General features: G+C 43.5%; 1 protein-coding gene across 3 annotated transcripts; it reads left to right on the top strand.

Moving 5' to 3' along the window:
• Nucleotides 1-81: 81 nt before the first annotated feature.
• PSAT1 (phosphoserine aminotransferase 1) lies at nucleotides 82-26,069 on the top strand. 3 transcript variants are annotated; one of them, XR_015060544.1, is made up of 11 exons: nucleotides 82-282; nucleotides 8,277-8,337; nucleotides 9,056-9,125; nucleotides 11,642-11,874; nucleotides 12,758-12,936; nucleotides 17,348-17,517; nucleotides 19,348-19,476; nucleotides 20,906-21,043; nucleotides 21,297-21,422; nucleotides 21,832-21,922; nucleotides 25,851-26,069. XR_015060544.1 is itself a non-coding variant. In XM_085890397.1 (10 exons), exons 1-9 carry the CDS (start codon nucleotides 196-198, stop codon nucleotides 21,397-21,399), a joined length of 1,170 nt encoding a protein of 389 aa, XP_085746523.1. In that variant the 5' UTR covers nucleotides 82-195; the 3' UTR covers nucleotides 21,400-21,422; nucleotides 25,851-26,069. The 3 variants fall into 3 exon arrangements, 2 of the variants coding, with proteins under 2 accessions (XP_085746523.1, XP_085746524.1); XM_085890397.1 differs by lacking the exon at nucleotides 21,832-21,922; XM_085890398.1 differs by lacking the exon at nucleotides 21,832-21,922 and having other exon boundaries at nucleotides 25,848-26,069.
• Nucleotides 26,070-27,875: the final 1,806 nt, after the last annotated feature.

Genomic DNA, 27,875 nt, shown 5'->3' with positions numbered 1-27,875 from the left:
TAGCTCCGCCCCTCAAAAACAGGCCTGGGGCGGGGGGCGGAGCGTGAGCAAATAGCTCCGCCCCTCAAAAACAGGCCTTGGGCGGGGGGCGGAGCGTGAGTAAATAGCTCCGCCCCTCAAAATCCCATTGTAAGACAGCGCTTGGCGGAGTCGGCTCATTTTGCCTGAGGATTGGGATCGGTTAAGTTTCCAATCATGTCCGCTTGCGAAGCTGCCAAGATCACCAGAAGCTCACAAAGTGTTTCTTTGTTTAATGCCGGACCGGCCAAGCTGCCTCGTCCGGTGAGTTTCTGCTACAATGGCATTGTTTGCACATCATCAAACGTTCTCCGATTTTACAATCTGGTGATTGAAACTCCGTGAAACTCGGCGGATTAACACGTGCACGTTGAACTGTCGATGTTTTTTTTTCATGAAACAAAACTGTTAAATGGTGTTTCCAACGGATCGATGGAATTGCAACGAGTCGCTGCCAACGCGCACGCTGATGATGTTTGGACTCGTCGTGAGATCACACAATAACACAAAGTATGCTAATTAGGCTGTTCAGGCTTTTAATGAGGTTTAATAAGGTGAGTTCGTCACGCTCGAGGGTTTCTCTTCTCCTCTTCTCTTCTCTTCATTCGGTTGGATCTGGCTTGCAACTCGAAACCGTGCTGTCTGGTTCACAGGGGGCACGAATTGCATCAGCGCGTGAGCTCGAGAGTTTGGAAAGATATTCGGAGTGGGCGGAGTTTAAGAAAGAGCGAGTGGGCGGGGTTTATCTGGGAGAGCCAACGTGGGCGGGGTTTATCTGGGAGAGCCAACGTGGGCGGAGCTTATCTCGAAGAGCCAACGTGGGCAGAGCTTATCTGGGAGAGCCAACGTGGGCGGGGTTTATCTGGGAGAGCCAACGTGGGCGGAGCTTATCTCGAAGAGCCAACGTGGGCGGGGTTTATCTGGGAGAGCCAACGTGGGCGGAGCTTATCTGGGAGAGCCAACGTGGGCGGAGCTTTTTAAAGTTACCATTCACGGTGAAGCTGTTGGAAGAGCAGAGCTTCCTCTTCCTTTCCTGCTCCTCCTCGTTCTTCTTCTTCTTCTTCTTCTTCATCTTCTTCTTCCCCCTCGTCTTTTTTTTTCTTTTCTTGTATGCAGCCTATCCTTCGGCTTCTGTTTTTTTTTAATGTACATTGTCAAGGCTCATATAGGAGTTAACGCACAGAACATGTAACAAAGGGAGGTGGAAGGCAATGGGTGAGAGAGGGAAGCACAAAACAGTGTGGAACAGAGACATGAGAAGATCTGTGGAAGGGAGAGGGAGAGGGAGGGGATGGGGTGGGGTAGACGGTGTAAACAAGATGGACACAACAGGGACTTTCAGGAAGGAAAGCAAGGAAATTGAAGTCTGTGGATTAACAGGGGTAGAAAAGATCATGGTTTTAGATGGGGGAAGATTAGGGATGGTGGTGAACAGCTGTTTTTAAGACCTGGAGGGAAGAATGGGATTGAAGAGAGTGTGGGAGTTTATTCCAAAGGTGGGAAAAAAAGAGGCATGAAAGAGTGAAGGTGAGCAGTGATTCTTAATTTTGGCAGTTTTTACCAGAAGGGGGTTGCTGGTAAACCTTGAGCGCCCTGCGGAGATATAGGGGGGACGGACAGAGTTGGAGGTGAGGTGGGGCAAGGCTGGAGAGGAGACTGCAGAAGACAAAAAGACCACCGACCTGCCTGCAGTGAGAGAGTGAGAGACCCAAAGACTCAGCCTCATCGTGGGAGATACCAATGATCCTAAATGCCTTGGTTTCCATAGTGTGAAGCCAAGAAAGGTGAGAGCAGTACTCCATCATGCTGTGGACGAAAGCCTTGTATGTGGTCAGGAGCTCAGGTGGGCCAAGGAAAGACTTTGCATGACGGAGGATGCCCAGTCGGCAACTGGCTTTCCCAGGAAAGATTATGGCAGATAATGAGTCCCAAAAGCTTGAATGAAGGGACTTCTCCAAGAGGATTGTTGAGAAAGTAGATGGGGGTAGGGGGGGTTCCAGACGGTCCTTTCTGAGAGACATAGTGAGAGTGTGAGATTTGTCAAGGTTGAAAGACATGTTCCACGTGTTGGACCAGCTTGTGATTTTATTGAGGTCTGCGGAGAGTGAAGAGGCTGCTGCCTGCCGATGTGAGGGATGACAGATGGAGTCATTAGCAAAGAGACAAAGAGGATTTGGAGAGATCATTGACGAAAACCAGAAAAAGCACTGGACTCAGAACACTGTCCTAAGAAACTCCAGCCTGGACAGGAAGAGGGGGTGAGAGAATTCCACTAAAGGCCACACGTTGACTTCGACGGGAGAGGATGTCCGTGAGTCATGAGTGGAGATAGTCTTGGATACCATAGGAAGAGAGTTTGGTGAGCAGTGTGGGATGCCAGACCGTATTGAAGGCTCGCGATATGTCGAGTGAGATGGCTCTGATCTCATGTCTGGCATTGAGGACCTCCATCCATTGTTGGGAAAGCAGGAGCAGCATGTCCAGGATATGGCATCATTTCTGGAAGTATGGCTGTGCCGCTGATGTAGTGCCCCTGTTTACCAGCAAGCTAGTATTCATTCTGCTAACCTCAGAAGGATGACAAGCTGAGTCAACCCACCTGGTATTATTTCCACAACATTACAGGGGCTCAAACTCAAGTTCCTAAGATCTCAAGTCAGCCACCTGAACCGTTAAGCCAACACTTGGCTTCACCCTCTGATGCGATTCAATGCGGTCGCTTGAATTAAATCATGTTGTCAAACCACTTTAGTGAGGTCGTTTTCCACTGAAGTGCTTAGCCACAATCTGAATAGTTGTTTCCAGAATGCTTGCTTTGATACTTTGTTTTTTACACATTCGCAATAGAATCCCAGAACAGCTCCAAGTGAAATGTTACACTTATGCCGGCACTGCTGGAGATACAGGATTGGAAACTTTGCATGCTTTGTATATCATTTGCTGCAGAACTTCAGTCAATTTGCCTCTTTAATCAACATATACATGGTCATATTAAATAATGCCTATTAAACGTATAACTCACAATGATATGCTGCCTGAAGGCAGACTGAATGTTGCCGAAGCAGCTTCACGGCAAGGATTACATTGGGTGGTTTGCTGCTGTCTTCTCGGTGGTAGTCATGGCAAGAATTAGCAATTTTTTTCAGAGTGCCCGTGATAATCTGCCTGCTCTTCATGAAGGACACCATGCCATCTTTAACATCCACCAACTTATGCCGACAGGACGGGATTCCCAGTTCAACGCCCATCCGATGGACGGAACACACATTGATGAATCGCCCTGCCTGTAAAACACCGGGATGACAGTTCATAGCTGGTCGGGATGTGAACCCAGGCTAGACAGCTTCGGGGCGAGTGTGCGTACCTCTAAGCTATCCTGGCCATCCCTTTAATACGTACATGTTGACATTAAGTTGTCCTGGAACTTTATTGCCACGCCTTAAATATGTATATGTCGTTATGGTATAACTGATACAAGTGGTAACGAAGAGTAATTATGGTGGCCAATCGCAATTTATGCCTGGTGTTGGCTTAATGGTTAGGGTGGTGGGCTTGGGATTCTGCGATCCTGGGTTCAAATCCCTCTTGGCTGTTGAATTAATACCAGATGGGGTTGATTCTGCCCGTCATCCTTCCAAGGTCAGCAAAATGAGTGCCAGCATGCTGGTATCCTGCGTCTGAGTGGCGACCCGTCCAGGATTGTGCCAAATAACCAAGGAGACTGCTTAGGCAGCATCAACGCTCTGCACAGAGTATAGTCCCGATGGATGGATGGATGGAATTGTGATTCAATACATTGATTTCAACTGTGTAACAGACAGTGAAATGTAGGAATGTTTTCAATATCAAGTTTAAATCAAAATCCGTTGAGCCATTGCAGAGAAATTCAGTGAAACGTCTCCGTTGTGGCCAAATGGGAGCTCAAAGTTAAACAAACAAGGAGAGTCTATCTTTTTCAGTCAGGCTTTAATTTTTTAAGTCTGCTGTTTCATATGGTAAGGGTTACAAGGGAAGAAATAGGTTGGGGAGTTTAACTTTAGCCATTTAATTTGGACTGGATTGTTACGGACTCATGGTTCGAGGCTTGCTATGAGGGGAAGCACTCCCTTCCGAACACCTAGTCCTGTGGCCGCAAACCCTAACCCTAGCAGCTCGTTGGGCACAGATAAATCCGCACACCGGCAGGTTGCTCAGCAACGCTGATTGGCACTGCCAATCCTGGCAGGGTTACACGACCTCGCGTGATGGCAGGGTTACACGACCTCTGGACGGCTGATTACTGCCGAGTGATAGTGAGTGTGTGCTGGCTAACAAGAGAAAATTAGTGGGGCAGAACTTCCGGGCTAAACGAACATGCAGACCACACTGGACCAATGAAGGAAAAGACAGAATGAGCTGGGTACATTTATAACATGAGGAATTTATTCATAAACCAAGGGCGAGGAAACCGATGTGAACAATTCTGAAAGCTGTTATTACAGGCATTATGTACAGCAGGGGAAATCACGGATTTATGGGGTTACATAAAATAAATGCATTTATATACAAAGAGAAGACACAGGACAGAGCAAAGCCGAGATTAAACTTCCACATCTTAACTTGTACAAACAATACAGGCACCATCAGACACACACACACACACACACACACACACACACACACACACACACACACACACACACACACACACACACACACAAAGAAATTGGAAAGCAAGAAAGATGAGAGGCAGTTGAGGTGTTCACGACCTCTTTCAATATCCGGCGTAGCCAATGGACCGACACTTCCCAGGCGCTTAAGGCCCGGTCACACCTTGACGTTTTAGCCAGCGATGGCAACGTATTAAAATGTACGTAAAACGCTGGCTTACGTTGAACTTTTGATGTTTTTTTTTTAAGATTCGGATGTATTCATAGCGACTTGGTCTTATGTATAACGCATTGGTAACTACACAGAACGTTTCATTGTGTTATAGATAACTTATACCAACGAATGCTGAACCTGTTGTCAGCCTACACAACCGATGCCCAACGATAGTCTAACTTAGGCATAGCGCGTTGCACGCATCGCTGACGATGTCGTGGCATAGCCTATTAAAAGGCTGACGCACAACGATTCGAATCATAACTGCCGTAGAAATGGAAGGGTCAAAATCGCGGTCACGCCTTGGCGATCTTGCCAGCGTATGCCAACGTAACAAAAAGTGTGTCTAAAACGTTGGGGCACGTCGAATACGGTATGGGTAAGTTTGGTATGCGCGAGTAGAACGCTAAATACGCTATCATAAGTCGTAGTAAGTAGAGTACGTCAAGAAATTTTGAACATGTTCAAAATTTTACGACGTACTCGGCGTATGACACACGTTCGCATGCGATGAGGATAAGTTTTACACACGATATGTGGACGCTTACACACGTCCACAAAGGCTACTTATAAGCTACTCATAAGTCGAAACACGTCGCGGTAATGTCTTTTTTACGCGAAACTTATTTCTAACTTATGTTTGACGTGCTTTGAACCAATTCTTTACGTAGTCCCAACACACATCGACGTATGTAGACGTATTCCAATGACGTCTTCCGGTCGACAAAAAAAAAAAATGAATGTGTTTCTAGCTTACAACTGCCATATAAAGACGTGTTCCCAGAGGTTTTGGGAATTGGTTTATAAAAATGGTGTTCATAAAAGGGGAACCCAACAGTGTTTTCGAGTCCTTTTTGAGTCGATGTCCATGTCAGCAGTATCAGTATCAGTATTAGTATTAGTATTAGTAGTAGTTTGTTCATGTTGGCAGTAGTAGGTGGGTGTGAGGGGGAGGGTGTGGGTTATGATGGATCGTCCTTGCGTCCGCGCGTCCACGGGTAGGTTCATAGGCTGCCACTCAACGATTTAAATGGCTGCATCTCCACTATTGAAAGTAGATGCTTGCGCTCAACAATTGGATTTTTTTTACACTCAACGACTTTTAAACGGTACCACTCAGCTAGTTTCATTGTTTACAATGAACGATTTAAATTGCTGTCACTCACCTTTGTTTTTTTTTTGTTTGTTTTTTTTTGACGCTGGGGTTTGGAAATTTGAAACGTTTCTTCTGAACGTGTTAAAACGCTCAAACTCGACTATTTTAAATAGACGCTGCCGATGGACAATTGGAATCATAGCCAAGCTAGACATCGAAGTGTGAACATCCTCGTCATGCCAAAGAAAAGTTTGAAGAATGCTGCAAATAAGTGTCCTGGCCGTGGCCGTGGACGCTGACGCAAGGACGATCCATTATACCGACGTCTTTCAGCCTATGATTAACTTACAAGTAGCATGTGTTGACGTCTGTCAACGATCGCAGACCGTGCCTACAACTTGTGGCCAGCGTAGCGGAACGTGTGAGTCATACGCCGGCATACGTCGTGAAATTTCAAGCATGAAAAAATTTGAGGACAACCGAAAAGTACAACGTTTAAAGCCAACGTACAACGACGTATGGCAACGTACTACGACGTATGCCAGCGTGCTCTCAATGTTATCAAAACTTACCCATAACGTATTCAACGTGTGCCAGCATTTTAGAAAAAAAATTCAAAAATCGGCATACGTTGGCTAAAACGTCAAGGTGTGACCGGGCCTTTAGGAGGGGGGAGCAGGAAAGAAATCTGTGGGTGTCTATGGTACGTGAGTGGAAGGTGCAAATAAGGTGTAAATGAGGTGCAAGTGCGATGAAGAGGAAGAGTGAAGGAGTGTGTGTCTGTAATTGCTCTTAGTTTTTGCGTCTACAGAAGACGAGACAGTAGATGGGAGAGAGAAAATGTGTGAGATAATAGCTTAACGTGGCGTGTGAGAAAGGTTGTGGAATGCAGAGGAAGTCGAGCGCCGAGGACCTCGGCAATCTCTGTGACCGCTCGCTCGCTCGGCTCTGGCTCGGTGACTGCTCACTCTTCGATTCCTGAAGCTATTTTGTAGAGCCTGGGTGAAGGGGGAGTCAAAAGGCGGATCAAAATACCCTGGATCAAAAAAAGTATCCGAGCACTCTTATTGGCGTGCCGTCGCCACCCTGAGAAGTAGCCCCACCCCACCAGACTCCAGAGCCGAAAATGGTCTCATTTACCTCCCAACTTGGCAGAGTCGAGTTCTGCAGTGCTGCGTTAAACGCTTTTGAGAATCGTTGCCCATTGCCCCATTTCTGCAGCCATCGAAAATAGCGCCTTGGTTTTAATTTTGGTTGTTTGAACAATGGGTCTTTCAGTTTCACAGTGCAATGTAATAATAATTTACGATCAGTCTTGAAACACAAAACTCTCACTATATCAGTTTGACATGTAATTACGTTCCCAACATCTGATCAGGATGTGGTGTAACCGAGCCAGCCTTGTTGTGGTGTTTCTGTTCGTTGGATTCTGATTTCATCTCAACCTCTTACATCCAACAAAAGTAACAAGGTGGGATTCTGATTTCCTAAAAATGGTGTCAGCAGAGAATAAGATCATGTCGTTGTACAAAATCACAACGAGTATCTGTGTTTGCATTCTCATGTGCATGCGGGCGGATGAATGATGGTCGTGCAGATTTTCTTAGTCACATGCAGATTTCCAAGAACAAGTCGTGTCTCTTCCAGGCACCTTGTCAACTTCACTGGACAAAGTCAAATAAGTCCACAGAGTCCTCCGGATGAGCCGCAGTTGGTCCGTGCGCGCATAACAGATGCAACTTTCTTGTTGTTAGTTTAACGGAAACACATAGGAATAACTTGATATGACAATGTCTGACAAATCAAATGTTGGCGCAGACAAGGACCGACTGACTGGGACTCCAACACCACTATGTCCGTGAGGATTAGCAGAGGTAGAGAGCAGGATCCATCCTTTACCAAGGTCTTGTTGTTACAGACCTTCTGGTGCGACGATCGATATTGCTTGAACCATGAGGATGTCGAAAGACAGATTGTTGGCGAGATGTGTGGCAATTAAGGGGTATTTGGTACAGCTGGGACTCAAGGAGAATCAAGGTCAACGGCACCACGCAGAGTATCCTTTTTGAACAAGCTGCTTTTGGTTTTCTCGTGCTGTCGGCGTTTCCCCTTCGGTGTTTGCAAAAGTAGATGAAACGTACATACAACATACTTTCCCTCCGTTATGTATGGATTATTTTTTACACAGAGTTGGTTATTATGTTATCACATAGTTTTTGTATCATATTCATAGCAGGTGAAGATGACTCTAAATGTTTTTTTCTGAACTCACCGAGAGGCTGTGCTTTGTGTGTTGTAGGTTCTCCTGAAGCTGCAGAAGGAGTTGCTGGATTATAATGGTCTGGGGTACAGCATAATGGGTATGATACGATTCCTGAGGAACAACACTGATGTTTGTGCAATTGTCTCTCCAAACAACTCTGCCGCGTATAAAATGTCGAGGTTTCTGCCAAATGTGTTCAATCATGTTCATTGAAAAGAATGTCAAGGACAGAAACTGTGCATGGCCTTGGCCTGGTGACCTGTGCAAACTATTTGCTGACAGCTTACTCAGTAAAGAACAGACATTTGGGAAGTCTATCTATTGTTACTTATGGTTGGAGAGATTGTTTTTGAGCTTGTATGGCATTCGAGTATGGAACCTGTGCCTCGCCATCCTTTCATCTACCAGACTCAGTGACATAATGGTTAGATTGTCTGGTTTGAGTCCGGGAGGCTGGCGGTTCGAATCCTGGCCAAATCCTACGAAGGACTTTAAACGTTGATACGTGCTGCTTCATTGCTTGACGATCAGCATTTTAAAAAGATGGAGCACGCACAAACAAACATCTCTTCACAACTATTGTGCAGGCTTTTATGGGCCTAATGGCCTCTTGCGTTGAAGTTCCTTGTAAGCCGTAAGGGACCTCGTTGAATGAAATTGCTTCTGTGCTCTGCTGACGTATGTCATGAGAGGGTTGACTTGATGATTTATTGTTAAAAAAAATCATTTAATATTTAATAGCTGATACATTAATGAAAGTTGCATCAATTGAAGTGTTGCAAAGCTAATTCCTGGCCTGGTTGGTGTTGCAACAGAGCTGAGTCATCGATCAGCGGCGTACGCTCGTTTGAATGCAGACACGGAGCAGATGTTACGAGAGTCGATGTGCGTTCCACCATTTACACTCATGTTTTACTGAATACTACATCTGCTTTTAGTTTGTCAAACGTTTCAAGCCCCCGAAGAAACATTTGTCATGCACTCGAAAATCATACATCGATAATTAATCATACATAAATGATAATCATATAATCAACCATACATCGAGGCGAAATCCCGAGGGATTTATTTAATTACTTTGTTTTGGGTAATTCATACATTCAGGGGATTGAAGGTGCTTTTACTGGGGCAGATAACAGCAATTTTTGAGAGGAATCGTGCAAATGATGATGTACAAGCATCAAATTTGGCACATTTGTTCTCCAGGGGATTCTAATCAAATCTGCCTGATTGGCCATTTGAAAATCCTAATTTTGAAAAATTTGAAGAAAAAAAAAAACTTCAAAAAAGTCAAGATCACGAATCAATGTTGGATGCTGGCTGAGATTGGTGAATGTTTCAGAAACATCATCAAAGACGTTCCAAGTCTGCCATGCAGTTTTCTTCCCTTTACCGCGGAAGGCAGCCACGACGTCACATCCAGTGAACGCATGGAAGTATGGGATCCCTCTAGCTTTCTCAGTCCCTATTGCAGAAACTACCTCATGGACTGGAATCCATCGTGCCTTGGCTCTTTGGCCAAAGGCAATCCACATGTTCTCAAGACCTAGTTCCTGTAAGGATGGCAGTACAGATATTGCTATGACTAGTACGTCCATGTCATTAGCCTTAATGATAATGGTCTTGCTACCATCTGTCGTTGCATCCCTAGCGTGTACAAATATTCGAGTGTCAGCTTCTTCATGACAACATGGAGACACAGCATCCAGTGACTTCCTTGTGTTGTGAATGGCATCTTCTCCTTTTGTGACAATGACTGTGCTTGTCGTCTGTGCTTCACACATCTTTTCCGCAAGGAAGTGAAACAGCTCAGTCTTGTTGCTGTCATCTCAAAGAAAGCTTCTCCAGTTACTTGGGGTCTTACTGGTTCCTGTCACTCTTCTTCTGATTCCTTGCCCCCTTTTCGACCTTGCCTCGGATTGACTTCTTGTACACATCAAACACTACGTCCACCCTCTCGTACCTGGCACCATAGGATTCCACCTTTGGGATGATGTCTTCTTTAGCATGGTCATCAAATATGTTTGAAGTGCGTGGAGGTAGGGCATTGATAAGTGCTGAGCCATCAATGATGACTGCATCTCCCCTTGTTTCTCTGTCTGGGATGTTCACTTGCGCTTCAAGAATTTCAGCCAGCTGTGACTTCAAATTTTTTAGAAGTTTGTTTTTTTTTATCAAATTTTTCAAAATTTGGATTTTCAAATGGCCAATCGGGCAGATTTGATCAGAAAGCCCTGCAGAACAGAAATGCCAAATTTGATGCTTGTATCATAATTTGTACGATTTTTATACTATCTCCTACACTATTTCCAGGTAAAGCTCAAACCATAAATGATGTCATTCCCTGTCTTTTTATCTCCACACTTTAAAAGACAGGGGGGATATTGTAATCGGGTCTGTCTGTCTCCGCCTGTCGTGCCATCTCATCCCAAACGGTTGTGCAAAATTCACCAAACTTAGTAGTTATGATGTGAAAACCAAACAAATGCAATTATGGGCATATTTTAAAATGAAACTTTGTTTATGCAATTAACATTGGGGATGCATGAACTACGGAACAATTTTGGATGAATAGCAGAGGAGGTTAATTAATAAATTTAAATTTTGAAGAAAAAAAAAAGAGGGTGATAAGAGAAGAAATCGGGTATGGGCAGGGCCGGCGCTACCATAAGGCCAACTAGGCAGCCACCAAAGGCGCAGACCTCAGAGGGGCACATTACTGACCTTTAAGGGTCACAGTTTTATGCAAATTATTGTTTTAAGAAAACACATAATAAAAGGAAAATATAATATTTCATTGTTCATAATAGTTTATAGTTCAACGTAAAGTGAGATTTTGATGTGTCTGAAATTGAAACTTTTATGAGACGTTTTTAACTCTGTTTTTTGTTTGTTTCTCTGTCTGACTGTAAGCAAAATATTGTGGTAAAATTAATTTAGCAGTTACAAGTTGTGTGCTTTTTATTTTTTCTCCAAAACATGTTTTTAAAAATCGAAGTTGGCAATTTTTTGGGGGGGATGCAAGTAGCTGGCCTTGCTTAGGGCGCAAAATAGTCTGGCGCTGGCCCGCTCATGCCCCAGGGGGTGGGGACTTTGGGTCACAGGGGTCAAAACAAGATTTTGTTTTTTTAACTCAAAATTTGATGTTGGGTCATTCCTCTTGGCTCTTTGCTCAGGGATTGGAGACCGCTTTAATCAGTACTATTTTAAGGACGAACTTGTGCAAAATAAGCTTTTTATGAACAAATACCATCCGATACATTCCCGATTGTAACGCAAACCTGATTCAAAACCTTATCCGTTCACCACAACGACATTACACCAAATTGTGTCAATGCATAATAATGGTTCGATGTAAGGTAGAGATGTTCGAACCATAAATGTCATGTTACCCTCCACAGGTCAATTCCATGCAGCCATGCTATTCTTTTCATGCATGGAGGAGGCACGGGCCAGTTCAGTGCTATCCCGCTCAACTTTATGGAGACAAAAGGCAGGACTACTGCGGAACACGGTGTGGAGACGAGGACTGCCGACTATGTTGTAACAGGTTTGTGGTCGTCCAAAGCAGCGCAGGAAGCAAAGAAATTTGGGCACATCAACATGGTGTGTCCTGTTCCAGAAAAGTTTACATGTGAGTACAATTAATGAGCTTCCTTATTGTCTACAAAATGGTACACATTTAATGTGGTATGATAGCTCAGGTGGTCATGCACTTACTGTTGCTCTGAGTAATTTGAATACCATTCATACCTGATGGGACAAAATTTCTGAGAATGTGGAACATTTTGTCTGACCGAATACACTGTGGATTTGGCTATTGCCGAATATTGGATGCGATTTTTTTTTTAATTAATTTTTTTATTTGAGACCCAACTACCAGTTGATGATAATTTATTCACACCTCAAAATGTTTCCAATATTTGGTTAATCACGTGAATCATGAACTTGCCAATCATGTGGTTAGCCGTGTTTACTTTCTCAGCTTGTAATGATGTACGAGCCAAGTTATTTGGACTTGAACTTTTGACGTTCTATCACCACATCCACGCTGCTATAAACCTGGCATTGGCTTAGTGGTTAGGGTGGCTGGCTTTGGATCCTATGGTCCTGAGTTCAAGCCGCGTTGACTGCTGAATTAACAACACCAGATGGGGTTGACTCAGCCCATCATCTTTCCGAGGTCAGCGAAATGAGCACCAGTGTACTGTTAATCGGGGCACTGCATCAGCAGTAGAGCCGCATCCCTAACCAATGATGCAACCAGCAGCCACAGGCTGCATACGAGTTTGTGCGTGTATTCATTCTATCTCTGCATCTGAGGTTATATTTATATTTTTTTAAAGAAGTGATTATTAAGACCTTTGACTTTGTTGGATACAAGGTGTCAAGGTTTTGCACACACCTTATGAACGCTTGTGCCAGATCTGGTCTCTCGCACAGGCTTCTGATGAGAGGTTAATATGTAAAAACAAAATGCTGGTGAATTGTTGAAGGTTATATTTTGTTTTCCTTAGATGTTCCAGAACCGGCGACTTGGGCACCAAGCATCGATGCTTCATACTTGTATTACTGTGCTAATGAGACCATCCACGGTGTGGAATTTCCAGAAGTTCCAACACCACCAACTCCTCATGCTCCACTGGTGGCAGATATCAGCTCCAATTTCTTGTCTCGGCCTATGGATGTCAGCAAGGTAGGGAGTCCCAGTTCTTTAGTTTAGATCGACTTTCCCTCTTGGAAAATGCATATCCGAGTATGATGAAATAAAATTTTTCAAAAAAGATTGACGTCTACTTTATGCTAAACTGATCCCCCACATTTAACTGTTGAGAAAAACCCAAATTCGTAGCTTGTGGGCCGTGCTAAGGTACGTCACAATTTGTGCCATCCCTCGGATGTACGTTTAACTGGGTGTCCTGTCTGCCAGCATTACTTTGTGGCTGTTAACTATCCCACAGTGTCCTTCGCGAAGAGTCGGCAAGCTATCACTAGCATCCTGAACAAATTACGAAGTCCTTTCATGAGTATCACAAGGAAAGCAAAAGCAAAGGCAAAAAACACCCAAAAGTAATCTTTGTCATGGGCTGCTTTGGCAGTGGTGAACCTGCCTTTGTGCAGAACTCGAGAGAAAGAAATCCTGTGTTTAATCATCGGGATAAAGCAGGATATGTAGCTCATGCGCTGTAATCAGGCACATTTATTTACCATCGGAGTTTTGTGATATCGCAGGCCTCTTATTCCCATGATGTACAGTAAACCCTCAAATATCGCGGGTTCCTACCAAACTGGTGGACACACAACAGGTAATAACGCCCCCCCCCCCAAACGTAAAACTTTTTGACAGCATTAATCGTGCCAAAATTTAGAAAAAGGTTACGACATCTTGTGGAAAATCGGGTTGTTAGATACGTCCATACTTCCCGTTCCGGTTTTTGAGGCGACGGTTGGTTCTCTCCAGGGGGGGTCTCTGCTGACTTTCTCAAAGATAAGTTTCTGGTCGTTGTTTGTCGCGTTTTGACTCTATTTTGTCGCCTCCATGTTTACTGATTGTTCCTAGTTCGGTTTTATTTCAAAATTTGTGTTATTCGGTGAGTTTTTCGTCAGTCTTATCTGATCGGGTTTCCCTGAGGCCTACCAGTCTTCCTGTCTATGTGCACAATTGTGTTCATCTGTATTTCCTCTTTTATTACCATCAGTTTTTATTTTCTTCACTTTTCCTTCCACCCTCCATCTATTCCTCTCAACTATACCCTCTCTTCCATGTCTTAAAAAAAAAGAAAAAAAAACCTTTTCCCTTCTCACCTTTGACCCCAAGTAACTAAGTGACTTCCTGCACCGACTCTTCTTCTTCCTTCTCTGCCCTTTTCCCTGCCAATGCCACTCTGATCGTGAAGGTTTTCACCACACCTTCACCACCTTTTCTTAAAACTTTCCCCTTACTCTTCCCTAATCTTCAAAAAAAAACAAACGGTGTCTTACAACGAATGCTTCAACTTCTTCTATTCGCCCGGTTCTTCTTCTAAAAAAATCTTGTGTTCAATTCGACCTTTTTCTTTCATCTCATGTCTAAAAATTCCATTTATTACAACGCTTCCTTTCTCCACTCCATCCATCTTGCAATGTATTGAAACGAATCTCTGACCTGAAAATTTTTTAAATCCCATTTTGCAATACTTGTTCATCTTCCATGATTAATCATTCTTTTTTTTCCACCTTCAGTGCAAATTCATCCCACCTCCTGAAATCTAACTCCTAACTCCTTCCCTGTTATCCCCTCCCCTTACTTCTCCCATCTTGCCCCCCCCATCCAAGCATCTCTTCACTGTCCTCTGCCTTACTTGCGGTTCCCCCTCTGATATCCCAAACTGTATGGTTTTCAAATGTCTCACACTGTCATACAGCACACTGCTCAATATCTCCATCACGCTCTCTCTTTCGTCTCATCACATCTTCTCTTCCAACCCCCTCAAATCTTCTTCCCCCCCCCTGTCCACTCCCACTTCTACCATACCATTACCCAGTCTCATCCTCCCCCTCTCCCCACCTCTCCCTTCTCCTTCATTTGTATTTTGTACCGTACATGCTCTCATCGTTTCCCCTCCCTCTCAAAGCTTCCCTCTCAATTCAGCCATCTCCCTCTTCTAAGCAAACTTCACTGTCCCCCCCCCCTCCCCCAACCTTCTCCCTCACTCTTCTCAAAAGCTCCGACCAAACCCTTCTCCCTCAATTCTCCCCTCTCATCCATCTTCCTCAATTCTGCCCTCTCACCCTTCTCCCCCATGTCCACCCCTCCCCTTCAAATCTCCCTCCCCACCCCCTCTTGTCAAAGCTATGTCCCCCTCTTCCCACCCCCTCAATTCTCATTGCACCTCCCCCTCAATTTTTGTTCCTCCCCCCACCCACTCCCCTCTCCACAATACCTCTACCCAGTCTCATCCTTCCCCTCTCCCCACCCCTCCCTTCAACTGTACCATAGAATAGCTTCCAAGAATCCAGGACTGTTGCAGTCTAAAGGCCCAGTCACACCTTGACATTTTAGCCAGCAATGGCAACGTATTAAAATGTATGTAAAACGCTGGCTTACGTTGAACTTTTGATGTTTTTTTTAAAGATTCGGACGTATTCATAACGACTTGGTCTTATGCGTAACGTATTAGTAACGGACACAGAACGTTTCGTTGTGTTATAGATAACTTATACCAACGAATGCTGAACCTGTTGTCGGCCTTCACAACCTATGCCCAACGACAGTCTAACTTAGGCATAGCACGCTGCACGCATCGCCTACGATGACGTGGCGTAAGTTATGAAAAGGCTGCCGCACAACGATTCAAATCATAACCGCCGCAGAAATGGAAGTGTCAACATCGCAGTCATACCTTGGCGATCTTGCCAGCGTATGCCGACCTCTGAAACATGCGTCTAAAACGCTGGTGCACGTCGAATACGGTATGGGTAAGTTTGGTATGCGTGAATAGAACGCTAAAGTACGCTATCATACGTCGTGTAATTTTAAACATGTTGAAAATTTTACGACGTACTTGCCGTATGACACACGCTCCGCATGCGATGGGAATAAGTTGTACGCACGATATGCGATTGTTGACACACATCGACACACGTTATTTGTAAGGTACTCATAAGTCGAAATACGTCAAGGTAATGGTTAGCGTCAGTGTTCCAGACTCCCGGTTTTTTTTTTCTTCGGTATGACGGTGTTCAGTGTACAGTGCGGTTATGATTTAAATCGTTGAGCGGCAGCCTATTAATTATATTATATTATAACCGCACTAGAAATCGAAGTGTCAAAATCACCATCATACCGAAGGAAGGAAGAAAAAAAAAACCAAAAAAAAAACAGGGAATCTGGAACACTGACGCTAACCATTACCTTGATGTGTTTCGACTTATGAGCACCTTACAAGTAACGTGTGTCGATGTGTGTCACCGATCGCGTAACGTGAGTACAACACGTAACTCATAGGTTAGAAATAAGTTTCGGGTACGCTAAACATTACCTCGACGTGTTTTGACTTATGAGTAACTCACAAGTAACATGTGTCGACGTGTGTCAACGATCGCGTGACGTGCCCACAACTTATGGCCAGCGTTATGCGGAACGTGTGAGTCATACGCTGGCATAAGTCTTAAAATTTCAAGCATGGAAAATTTGAGGACAACCGAAAAGTACAACGTTTAAAGCCAGCGTACTACGACGTATGGCAGTGTTTTTCAGCGTGCTCTCAATGTTATCAAAACTTACCCATAACGTATTCGACGTGTACCAGCGTTTTAGACAAATTTTCCAAAAATCGGTATAAGCTGGCTAAAACGTCAAGGTGTGACTGGGCCTTTAGAAAGGCATTCATACAATGTGGAATGGGAAAACATCTCGTTTATCGCACACACGCACACACACATACACATTGTTGGAATTTTGCTCTCTGCCCTACCTTCTGTGTATTCCATAGTTTTATCCTCTCTCCCTCTCACACACCCATACCCAGGGCCGGCACCAAACTATTTTGTGCTCTAAGCAAGGCCAGCTACTTGCATCCCCCCCCCCAAAAAAAAAATTGCCAACTTCGATTTTTAAAAACAGATGTCTTGTAGAAAAAATAAAAAGCACAAAACTTGTAACTGCTAAATTAATTTTACCACAATATTTTGCTTACAGTCAGACAGAGAAACAAACAAAAAACAGACAAACAGAGTTAAAAACGTCTCATAAAAGTTTCAATTTCAGACACATCAAAATCTCACTATGCGTTGAACTATAAACTATGATGAACAATGAAATATTATATTTTCCTTTAATTATGTTTTCTTAAAACAATAATTTGCATAAAACTGTGACCCTTAAAGGTCAGTAATGCGCCCCTCTGAGGTCTGCGCCCTTGGTGGCTGCCTAGTTGGCCTTATGGTAGCGCCGGCCCTGCCCATACCCGATTTCTTCTCTTATCATCCTCTTGTTTTTTTTTTTTTTGTCTTCAAAATTTAAATTTATTAATTTAACCTCCTCTGCCCCCTACCCCTCTCTGTGAATGTGTAATAATTTGACTGACCCTACAATCAAAGTGTTGTTCATTTTTTTTGTGCTGCAGCTGGGACTAGCTTTCGCCGGAGCGCAGAAGAACGCAGGGTGTGCTGGCCTCACCATAGTCATTGTTCAACGAGAGCTTCTGGGTCGTTGTGATCCACGGTGTCCTGTGGTGTTAGATTATGGAATCGTGGAAAAACACTCTTCAGTTTACAACACACCACCTGTCTGGAGGTAAAATCCTTTCCTTCATCTCATTACTAAATGTCACAAGTGCTTTGACCTGTTATAAATGCTATGCTAATCACTTATTATGGTGGCTGTGGCCACTACCTTGTTCAGTGACCACTTGTTTGCAACTGGGAATATAAATACAGTATGAAAGTTGCTCTGCTGGCTTGTTTGAAACTGGCAGAGTAACTTGTATTGCTTTAACAGTGATTACTTGTTATTTTGAATATCTATACTTTAAAAGGTACAACTGTCCACATCCGTCCGTCCACCCATTGCTTGGACAGTTCACCTGACTCCACGCACAATTTCAATCTGAAAAATCATTCAGCGACCATGTTGGTGCTTACTGCTATGTAAAGCCAAAACATCTTCAGAGCTGTCATATTCACAATCGCCATGCCTTCCTGATAAATTTTCCCTTCACTGTAAAGACCAAAGCGACAGTTGAAAGGATTTTAAGTCTATAGACATCACAGGCCTTGTAAAGCTAGGCCTCAGCAATAGAGACAGCGGTCTGTTGTTTATGCACCGCCCAAGTAAGTATGTAGTATTTTCTCAAGCAAGGCTTTTACCACAGAGGTTACACAGGTCCTTGCTATTATTTCTGAATATTTTATCTTCCACCGCTTTCCCTGTACAGAGAGATGCCTCCTTTGCATAATTAGCGAGTAGTGGCTTCTTCCCTCCAGTCTCTCACAAGATTCCTCCCCCTCCCTTCCCCACTCCAGTCTCAGATCAGATGTCCAAGGGCACATCACCACACAGGCCAGGAGCACGACAGGAACAACCCACCACTGGGTAGTGACATGACCTTAGAAATGGTGCCCTGTGACTGTAAGGTAGATTTGGGGGGGGGGGGGTAGAGATGTGAGAAAGGGTACCCTGTCACTGTAGGGTGGTCAACGCAATCACCCTATCACTGCAGAGGGGTGACGTTATCACCCGAGGGGGAATGTGCCAGTGAAAATAAAAGGGATATTTAAATTACAGGTATTTTAAACTTTGGATATTTGGAAGTAGTGTTGGGAAAGATGCTTTTTAATGTCATCCACATTGAAAGCGGTTAAAGACAGCTCGTTCTCCAATGATAAGGTGGTGAGACATGTTCAAAGCTGAGACAACAGGTGCAGCCTGAACCGATAAATGGCCATCTAGGTATCATGCAAAAGCACGTTTTTCTTTGCAATTGAATGTTCTGAGAGACGAATGTTGTCAAATGACCTTCCATGACAGTTCAAGGAGTTTTAAGGCCTTTGTGCTGCTGAAGAAGTGAGTTCACACAATCCGTAAACTTGAGTATTTCGAATGAAAATGGCCATTAATGATTTCTTCCCAAAATCCAGCAGCTTTGTAAATGGCATAAAGGGAGGAAATCTATCGAGCCCACACTTGACGTGTGTGTGTGTGTATATATATATATATACATATATATATATATACATATATATATATACATATACATATACATATATATACATATACATATACATATATATACATATACATATATATACATATACATACTCAAGAAAGTAAGCAGCATGTACCATTTTCTAAATCTTTGGAATGACTCGGCCGGTGTTCGAACCACCGAGTGTGGTATTTAAAGATTAGTTCAGAAAATCAATTGGTATCAATGTAGGAGGCATCAAGAATATCAGAATAGGTAATAGGTGTGTTGAGTTCAACAAAGAGCTGCGTTTTGTATATAATCTTCATCTCTTCCAAACTCAGACCATCCCCTTTTCCTCCAAATTGCTTCTGCACTTCATACCTTGAGTTGTGGCTCCATCTTTCAATAAGTCACCAACCCCACCCCCTTGTTCCCAGCTTGTTCGTGTTTAACCAAGTGCTCAAGTGGATCCAAGAGACTGGGGGACTTCCAGCTATGGAGGCAATGAATAAGGCCAAATCAAAACGGATATTTGATGCCATTGATCAATCAGGGGGCTTTTACAGGTGAGGACACGGTGTACATTTCTTTTTTATCACAGGTGCAACCTCTCCAAAGCTTTGATCCCTCCCCTCCATCCAATTTCTCCTTGTCCCTTTGTGGAATAAAACTGTGCCATGATTGTCACAATAAATTCCCATTCATTACATCGATGTTCTACATCCAGACTATAATGAGAAATATACACATACACACACACACCTTCATAAGTTTTAAAACATTGATAACTAGAAGGGCATTTGGTAGAGCGCATAACTCCGTCACGTAATGCCTGATCCACGAGAACATATCGGGCCCAATACATTTTGAAATATCATGCCATACAGTACTACATTGTTTTTGGCCCTATCTCTCAATGGTGAAGAATCACTTCGGATCTTCACCAAAATTGAATCAATTCTTCCTTGTCACACACCCAACCTGTCCTCCAAGTTTCGTCCAAATATGTCCACTACTATTTGAGATATCGTGCTACATATCGTTTTTGGCCCCATCTTTCAATGGTGAAGAATCACCTAAAAAATTCTAGTAGTCGGATCCAGATCCGGATCTTCACCAAAATCTAATCAGTTCGTCCGTGTCACACACCCAACCTGTCCACAAAATTTAATCTGGATCCATCCACAACTTTTTGAGCTATCCTATACACAAACAAACTGACAGACAGACAGAAAGGGGTAAAAACATAACCTCCTTCACCTTCAGTGGCAGAGGTAACTAGAGGGGGAGCACTCGGGAGAGTGCAAAACCTCCGCTGCCAATACTGCTGGGTCACTCAAGTGAACCTTATATCTTATTCATTAAATATGATGTCAACAGTGCTGACAGAGTTATAGTTCTTTTCTCCATTTTTTTGAGGGGGGGTTGGAAATCACTTAAAACATGTAGAAATGCAAAAAAAAGAAATCGAAATTTTGTTGAAAAAAAAGTTGCAAAAATTTTTTTTCTCTAAAATTTTTTTTTGGGGGGGGGGGTGGAAATCACTTAAAAGATGTAGAAATGCAAAAAAAAAATTTTTTTTCTCTAAATTTTTTTTGGGGGGGGTGGAAATCACTTAAAACATGTAGAAATGCAAAAAAAAAAATTCTCTACATTTTTTTTGGGGGGGGGGGACAAAGTCCAAAATCTAATGGCATGATCCTTGGACCATACCTAACCCCCCCCCCCCACCAAGTTTAGTCGAAATCCGTCAAGGAGTTTTTCCGTAATACTGTTCACAAACAAACAAACAAACAAACAAAAAACATACAAACTGACTAACATATCTTGCAAAAACTTCGTTTTGGCAAGATAACAAACAAACAGAAAGGGGTGAAAACAGTAACCTCCGATCTTCGATGGCGGAGGTTAATAATAGGCCATGAGGTTCACAAAAAAATTTAATTCATAAATGAGTGTGTCCTCCATATTTTAATTCTGCTTTCACAACCACAGCTCTGCCGTGGAGGATAAATGGAGGAGCCGTATGAATATTCCCTTTCGTGTTGGAGGACCAAACGGGTCACAGGAGCTGGAGACCGCTTTCCTCACAGGGGCAGAAGCTCGGGGCATGGTGGGACTCAAAGGTCATCGGTATGAAAGGAATAAAATGGGGATTATGTGGATTCTGAATTTCAAATGTTAGTCGAGACAAATGAGAAAAGCTGCAAGCCAAAAAAGAAAAAGAAAAGTTGGGGCCATTAAAAAAGTAATAGTTAGTTAATAGGGATATCAGTTGTATATGGCTGGACTTACTGTACCTTGTAATTTTAATGTGAAATGTCTATCGTGGAAAGATTCTAATGTGCTTCCTTACTGTGGTGAATTTGTTCCCATGTCTCATTAGAAGTATGGGTGGAATCCGTGCTTCTCTGTACAATGCTGTGACTGAGGATGAAGTTTTCTTGTTGTCCAGTTACATGGAGGAATTCATGTCAGCGAATCGCTAAAGTGAGGAAACACTGGGGTGAAGGTGAGTGATAACATACAAATTACAACATCAGCAGGCTTCAAAAAGTGCAGCTGAGCCTAAGCCATAAATAATGGAGTAAGGAACAGAGATGTGTTATCAGAACTTGAAGCTTGATGGGTTCGGCAATTCCTTTTTTGTACACAGAGTCTAGACTGGTGAAAGAGTGAGAGCACTGAACAAATCAGGACGTAAAAACAAGAGAGAGATGGGGGAAACAGTAACAACAGAGTTGAAGGACAAATTCTTGATGTGGGGAGGAATGAAGAAGGGTAGGGGAGGATGCATGGAGTGGATAAGATGGACACAGAAGAAATATCTCAAAATAAAAATTTGGAAGGTGGGTTAATGAGGGTAGACAAGATCATGATTTGGATGGGGGATGATCTAAGATGATGATGATGATCAACAGCTTCCATCAAGACTTGGAGGGAAGAATGAGATTGAAGATAATGTGAAAGTTGGTCACACAGATGGGGAAAAAGTTCAACGAATGCATGGAGGTGAGCACCGATTTTGGATTTTTGGTGTTTCACCAGAAGAGTGGACCATGTGCGCCCTGCAGAAACATGGGTGGTGGGGGTGGGGTAAGCAAGGAAAGAACATAGGTTGTAAGACCATAAAGGAGGCGATAGAAGACAGAGAGACCAATGACCTGTCTGCGGTGGCAAAGTGATAGGCCCGTTCACTCAGCTTCACCGTGGGAGGTTGCAATTATCTCGGAAGGACTTTGCATAATGGAGGATACCCAGTCGGTGACTGGCTTTGGAGGCCAACTTTGAAATCTGTTTTTTCCAAGAAAGGTCATGGCTGATCGTGAGACCCAGGAGTATGAATGACTGAATTTCTTCAATAGTATTGGTAAGAAATTGATGGGATGGTGAGAGTGTGAGATTTGTCAGGATTGAATCATATTCCAAATGTTTGACCAGCTTGTGATTTTGTCAAGGTCTAAAGAGAGGGATAAAGCCACTGCGTGTCTGAAGGATGAGAGATGTCATGGCAGATGGAGGAGTCATCAGCAGATAGATAAAGGGGGTGTTCCAGAGAGTCAGAGAGATCATTTATGAGGATTGTGAATAGACTGGGCCCAGAACACTGTCTTGGGACACTCGAGCCTTTACAGGGAGAAAAGATGAAAGGATTCCATTGAGAGCCACATGTTGGCTACGACAGTAAAAGATGTCAGTAGGCCATGTGTGGATTTGGTGTTGGATGCCATAGGTAGACAGTTTGGAGAGCAAGACAGGATGCTAAAAGCACTGGATATGTCCAGACTGCCCTGATATGATATCTGATATTGAGGGCCTCCATCCATTGTTGAGTGAGTAGAAGCAGCATGTCCAAAGTGAAGTGACCTGGTCTGAATCCAATTTGGTGATCTGAGATGAGGTTGTTGAAGAAAAGGAAGGATTTGATATTGTCTGTGATGATAGATTCTATGACCTTGTTGTTGATTGGAAGTAAAATGATAGGTCTGTCATCAGTTTTTTGTAAAATGCAGTGATGTTGGCCGATTTCCATGCAGATGGAAGATGACCTTGGGCAAATGATATGGTGAAAAGTCGAAAGAGAATGTGCAAGAGCAGTGAGCTGATGCTATCAGCTGAGCAGTGAGCTTTAAGGACATGCGAGCTGATGCTATCCAGTGCAGGTGCAGAATCAGTTGAGGGTTGACAGAAACTTTTCAGCCTTCTCAGGTGCAAAATATAGAGTCCTGGAGCAGTTTGGTGCAACTGGGTAGTGTGGGTACAGAGATTGAGGGGTTGGACACACAATATTTGGAAGCAAACAGAATTGAGGTATTCGGCCTTCTCACAAGCGGAATTGGCTGTGGTGCCATTTTAAGAGAGAGAAGGGATGGAAGGGGAACAGACATCAGAGACAGACTTAACAAGATAACACCAGGTTTTACAGGAGGGAGACAACTTTGAAAGTTCAATCTTGAGGTTGAAGAGATGTTTTCTGTCTCTCCTGAGAGTAGGCACACTTTTTGCAGGCTTTTTGTAATGCACCAAGATTGCCTTCCGTCGGATTTGCCTTCCAGGAAGAGAAGGCAAGTTGTTTCATAGCAACTGCCTCATCACAGAATTCAGTGTACCTTGGGTGGGAAGAAGGATATGATAACTGAAGACGAGAATGGATGAATATGTGTATAAGAGAGCAGGATTCTGTGGAAGAATTCCCAAGCTGAATATCCAGAGCAGTAGATATAGGAGATCAGTCCTGAAGTGAGGTTGCTGCTTGCAGTCCCTGAAATCTGCCTGAGTGAACTGTCAGACTCACTGGCGTTGAGGCTGCTCTCTGAGAATTGTCAGAGATGCCTTTCACAAGCTTATGATCAGATGAACCAATTGGAGCAGAGGAAGAGCAGGAGACTTGTTCAGGTTGTGGCAGAACCTGATAATCCATCCATTTATTGGGACCATACTCTGTGCAGAGCGTTGGTGCTGCCTAAGCCATCTCCTTGGCTATTGGGCACAATCCTGGACGGGTCGCCACTCTGACACAGGGTACCAGCAAGCTGGTACTCATTTTGCCGGCCTCAGAAGGATGACAGGTAGAGTCAACCCCACCTGGTATTAATTCAACATCCGAATGGGATTTCAACTCAAGATCCTAGGATCCCAAGCCCACCACCCTAACCATAACGCCAACACCAGGCATAACCTGAAAATGGCTACAAGCAATGCCCTCATTTACAACACAGATAAAACTCACCAGTATGGTGGACAAACATGGTCATGCTGGCGTTAACACTCCACAAGACGGCTTGAGCATGGAGACTTTAATTTCAATTACAAAGTGCTCTGAGTGGCGGCTCAGGAAACGTTGTGATCTTAAATTTGATTGCACACACCGAGAGTGTAACTCGTGCGTGAACGCTAGTGAATTGTTTGTGCATGGAAAAGCGATCGATCATAACCACCAGAATAAAGGATATCAAAAATAGGATTTGATAAAATGTTAAAAATAAACCAGGACAGGGAATGCATAAAACAACAGTTAGAAATAAATATGAAGATGTCCTGTTTGGAAAATAAAGCATGATTATAAACAACAAAGACCTCGGTCTAATCGAACTTGCCCTGACCTCATCAACAAAGACTCTCTCAAAAGGTAGTTGGATACACGGACAAAAAAAAAAGTTAGAAGATGCGGTGGGAATAAAAGAAATAAGGGAGCGGTTTAAGCCTGGTCGAGCTGAAAAAGGCAACCTCACCTAGATGCGATGGGACAGTTTCCCCATGCACGACGTACTGTGAGGTGGGTCTCCAGCCATTCCGGGCAAACCTACTGCTGAAGTTCCGAGGATGATGGGACCAGTTCCTCCTTCCACCGAGGGCTGGCGGCTGAGGCAGGCCAAAGAACTCTGGTGGTGATCTGGTAAAAAGTCCTGGTGATTACTTTGATGGAGAGGCTAGAAGAAACCATACATGCTGTACTCCTCACCCTCCAGATCAGTGATCACTATTTTTTTTAGAAGGGGGCCACTTTTGCCGATAAGACATCAGTGTGAGAGCCACCACACTGCCTGCAAGACTCCAAAATGGCTGCTAATCATCCCCGCCTCCACGTACTCTTTTTTTTCTTTTTTTGTTGTGGTTACTGGACTGCAAGCATAATTGTTTGCATACTGCCATCTACTGATGTAGTTACATTACTTTTATGCATCGCATTGGATCACTCATTTGAACACATTGAGTCAATTTGATAGCATTTATGGGGAATTATGATAGGGTATTTTCACATTTATGTATTAATCGGCCACACGTCAGGGGTCGCACTTTCGACCACCAAGGGCTGCCAGTGGCTCGCGGGCTGCGCAATGAAGAACAGGGCTCCAGATTCTCAACGTACTCGCTGCATGGACCTCACGAGAGCTTCCCAACTAATTGCCATTTATACTCTAAATCCTGGTTCAAAACACTCCCTCGCATGACATCAGGCACGTTCATTGGTTGCCCGGCTTGAGCACACCGCTGATTGACCCGATTCAATAGAAAACAGGTAGTCTTCGACTCTACAGCCGTATGTGGCGAGATCAGTGAAGAGAAATGAAAACGGTTTATCAAATCAAGAGTGGAGTGGAGGGAAGACGAGAGTGCTCTTCATATTATATTGGCACATCTAAATTGGGGTTTTCGATACCGGATGCAGGATCAAACTCTAAACATGCAAATTACCATAAAAATAGTACAAGTAATTTAGCCTGAATAATCCATTTTTCTTACAATAACATGATCGATTTTAAAATGCAAGCTCAGAAAGTTTGTTTTTCATTTGTCAATTCCATGTGGTCCCTTGAAAAATCCATTTGCTCATTTGAGACACTGTACTCTGAGAATATCTGTTAAATTCAATTTCAGATTGAGCATTGTGGTGTATAGTTTCAAAATCTCCCCTCCAACCCTCCCCTTTTCCTGGCAGGGCAAATCCAGGCCGAACAGATCTTTAACCATTTCCCGGACAAGAAGGCGCAGCATAAAGGTCGATTCAACTTTTTAACTGATTCTGTTTTGCTTTCTAAAGGATACAACGGTGTTTACCATTCCATGTGGTGTTGGCTCAGCATTAATGTGTTTGTCCTTTTGTGGCACATCTTTTCTTGAACCATAAAAACTACATTTAATAAATAACTAAAAATCCCTTCTTGTTGGATTTTCATTTATAAGTATTTCTTCATTGTATTTACACAACACCTTTTAATGAGAAGCACAACTCTTTTCATTGAATGATTAAGTTCTCCTTTAAATATTTTGAGTCTGTCCAATTAGAATATTTGAGAAAAATGACGAGGTAACAAAAACAAACTGGAACTGCACTCGGAAGAGAGTATACCTCCGCCAGGCTGAACAGTTTACGTTTTGTATCTCACCGATAGGCCGGATCTGGATCTGGACCAAAACCAAAGAACTCATCGGCTTGTTCTTGTCACCTAATCAACTCGTCCACCAAGTTTTGTCATAATTAATCTGCGACTTTTTGAAATATCGTGCTATATAGAATTTTTTGCCCAATCTCTGCGGTGAAGAATCATTTTATGAAATTTAGGATCTGGATCCTCACCAAAATCGAACTATTACGTTCTAGTCACACACCTAACCTGTCCACAAAGTTTCGTCCAAATCCGTTCATAACTTTTTGAGATATGCTGCTCAATAACAGACAAACAAAAACAGAAGTGAAAACATAACCTCTGCCCACCTTCGGTGGCAGAGGTAACGAGTACTTATTTTTTTTTTTTTTTTTTTTTGTATACCTTGGTCGAGGCTCGTATGAGAGCTAACACACAACTCACAGCAAGGAGGCATGAGACAAGAGGGGTGGGAGTGGAAGGGACAAAACATTGGGGAACAGACACAGGTGAACTGTGGAAGGGAGAGGGATGGGGATGGGACGGGGAACATGGCGAGGAGAAGATGGACATTACAGGGACTTTCAGGAAGGAAAGCAGGAGAATTGAAGGAAGTGGGCTTGGGTGGATTATCGGGGGTAGAAAAGATCGAGGATTTGGATGGGGGAAGATAAGAGGTGGTGGTGAACAGCTGTTTTGAAAGCCTGGAGGGAAGAATGGGAAAGAATAGAGTGAGGAAGTTTATTCCAAAGGCGGGAAAAAAGAGGAATGAAAGAGTGAAGATGAGCAGTGATTCGTGATTTTGGTAGTTTTACCAGAAGGGGGTTGTTGGTGGACCTTGAGCGCCCTGTGGAAATGTGGTTGGGACAAATCGCAGAGAGAGCAGGGGGGGCAAGGCTGGAGAGGAGTCGGTAGAAGACAGAAAGACCACCGACCAACCTGCGGTGATTGAGTGAGAGGCCCAAAGACTCAGCTTCATTGCGGGAGATGCCAATGATCTTAAAAGCCCTGGTTTCGACAGCGTGAAGTCGAGAAAGGTGGGAGGCAGGAGCACCAGCCCAGAGGGGAGAGCAGTACTCCATCAGGCTACGGACAAAAGCTTTGGATCCCAATAGACTTTTCCTTCCTTTTTAATACTTGGTACATTGTTGAAATTATTGAAATATCTGTGGAGTTGCTTTTAAGTACACCCTCCCCCCTCCTCCTTTCCTCACAAAGGCCCAAACAAGTTCCTTCCATTCATCAGAAATATTTTTCAACAAAATATTCAGATAAAGAGTCGGCCAAGCCTTTTGAAAGTTAATTTCATTTGAAATGGCAAGAGTTTGCTGCTAGAAGTTCATCCACAGGGTACACAGAAGAGAAAATGAATGCTTACGATTTTCAAAAGCCATAATTAAATCAAAACAAGGATCGAGTTTTAAGAGGAAAATTCATTTCCACAGGAGGAAGATATTGTCCAAAGGAAGTGGTTTTGTGCTGGAATGTGAAGAGCTCGGATCATTGACAGACAGCAGTCTCGCCGCATACGTAACCGGCTCAAAATCATTTGCCTCCATCGTGCAATTGGACAACCCATGTATGAATTGCAGCATCAC

The sequence above is a fragment of the Eptatretus burgeri genome, chromosome 7, assembly GCF_056783735.1.
Source record: "Eptatretus burgeri isolate ZD-2024b chromosome 7, Ebu_testis_v1, whole genome shotgun sequence".
NCBI classification, from domain to species: domain Eukaryota; kingdom Metazoa; phylum Chordata; class Myxini; order Myxiniformes; family Myxinidae; genus Eptatretus; species Eptatretus burgeri.
This window is presented reverse-complemented; position numbering and strand designations above follow the sequence as displayed.

Coding starts and splice junctions, on each gene's coding strand:
- PSAT1 (XM_085890397.1), top strand. CDS start 196: ATGTCCGCTTGCGAAGCTGCCAAGATCACCAGAAGCTCACAAAGTGTT. Junction 9,126..11,641: donor CAGATGTTACGAGAGTCGAT/GTGCGTTCCACC, acceptor TACCCTCCACAG/GTCAATTCCATGCAGCCATG. Junction 17,518..19,347: donor AACACACCACCTGTCTGGAG/GTAAAATCCTTT, acceptor CCTTGTTCCCAG/CTTGTTCGTGTTTAACCAAG.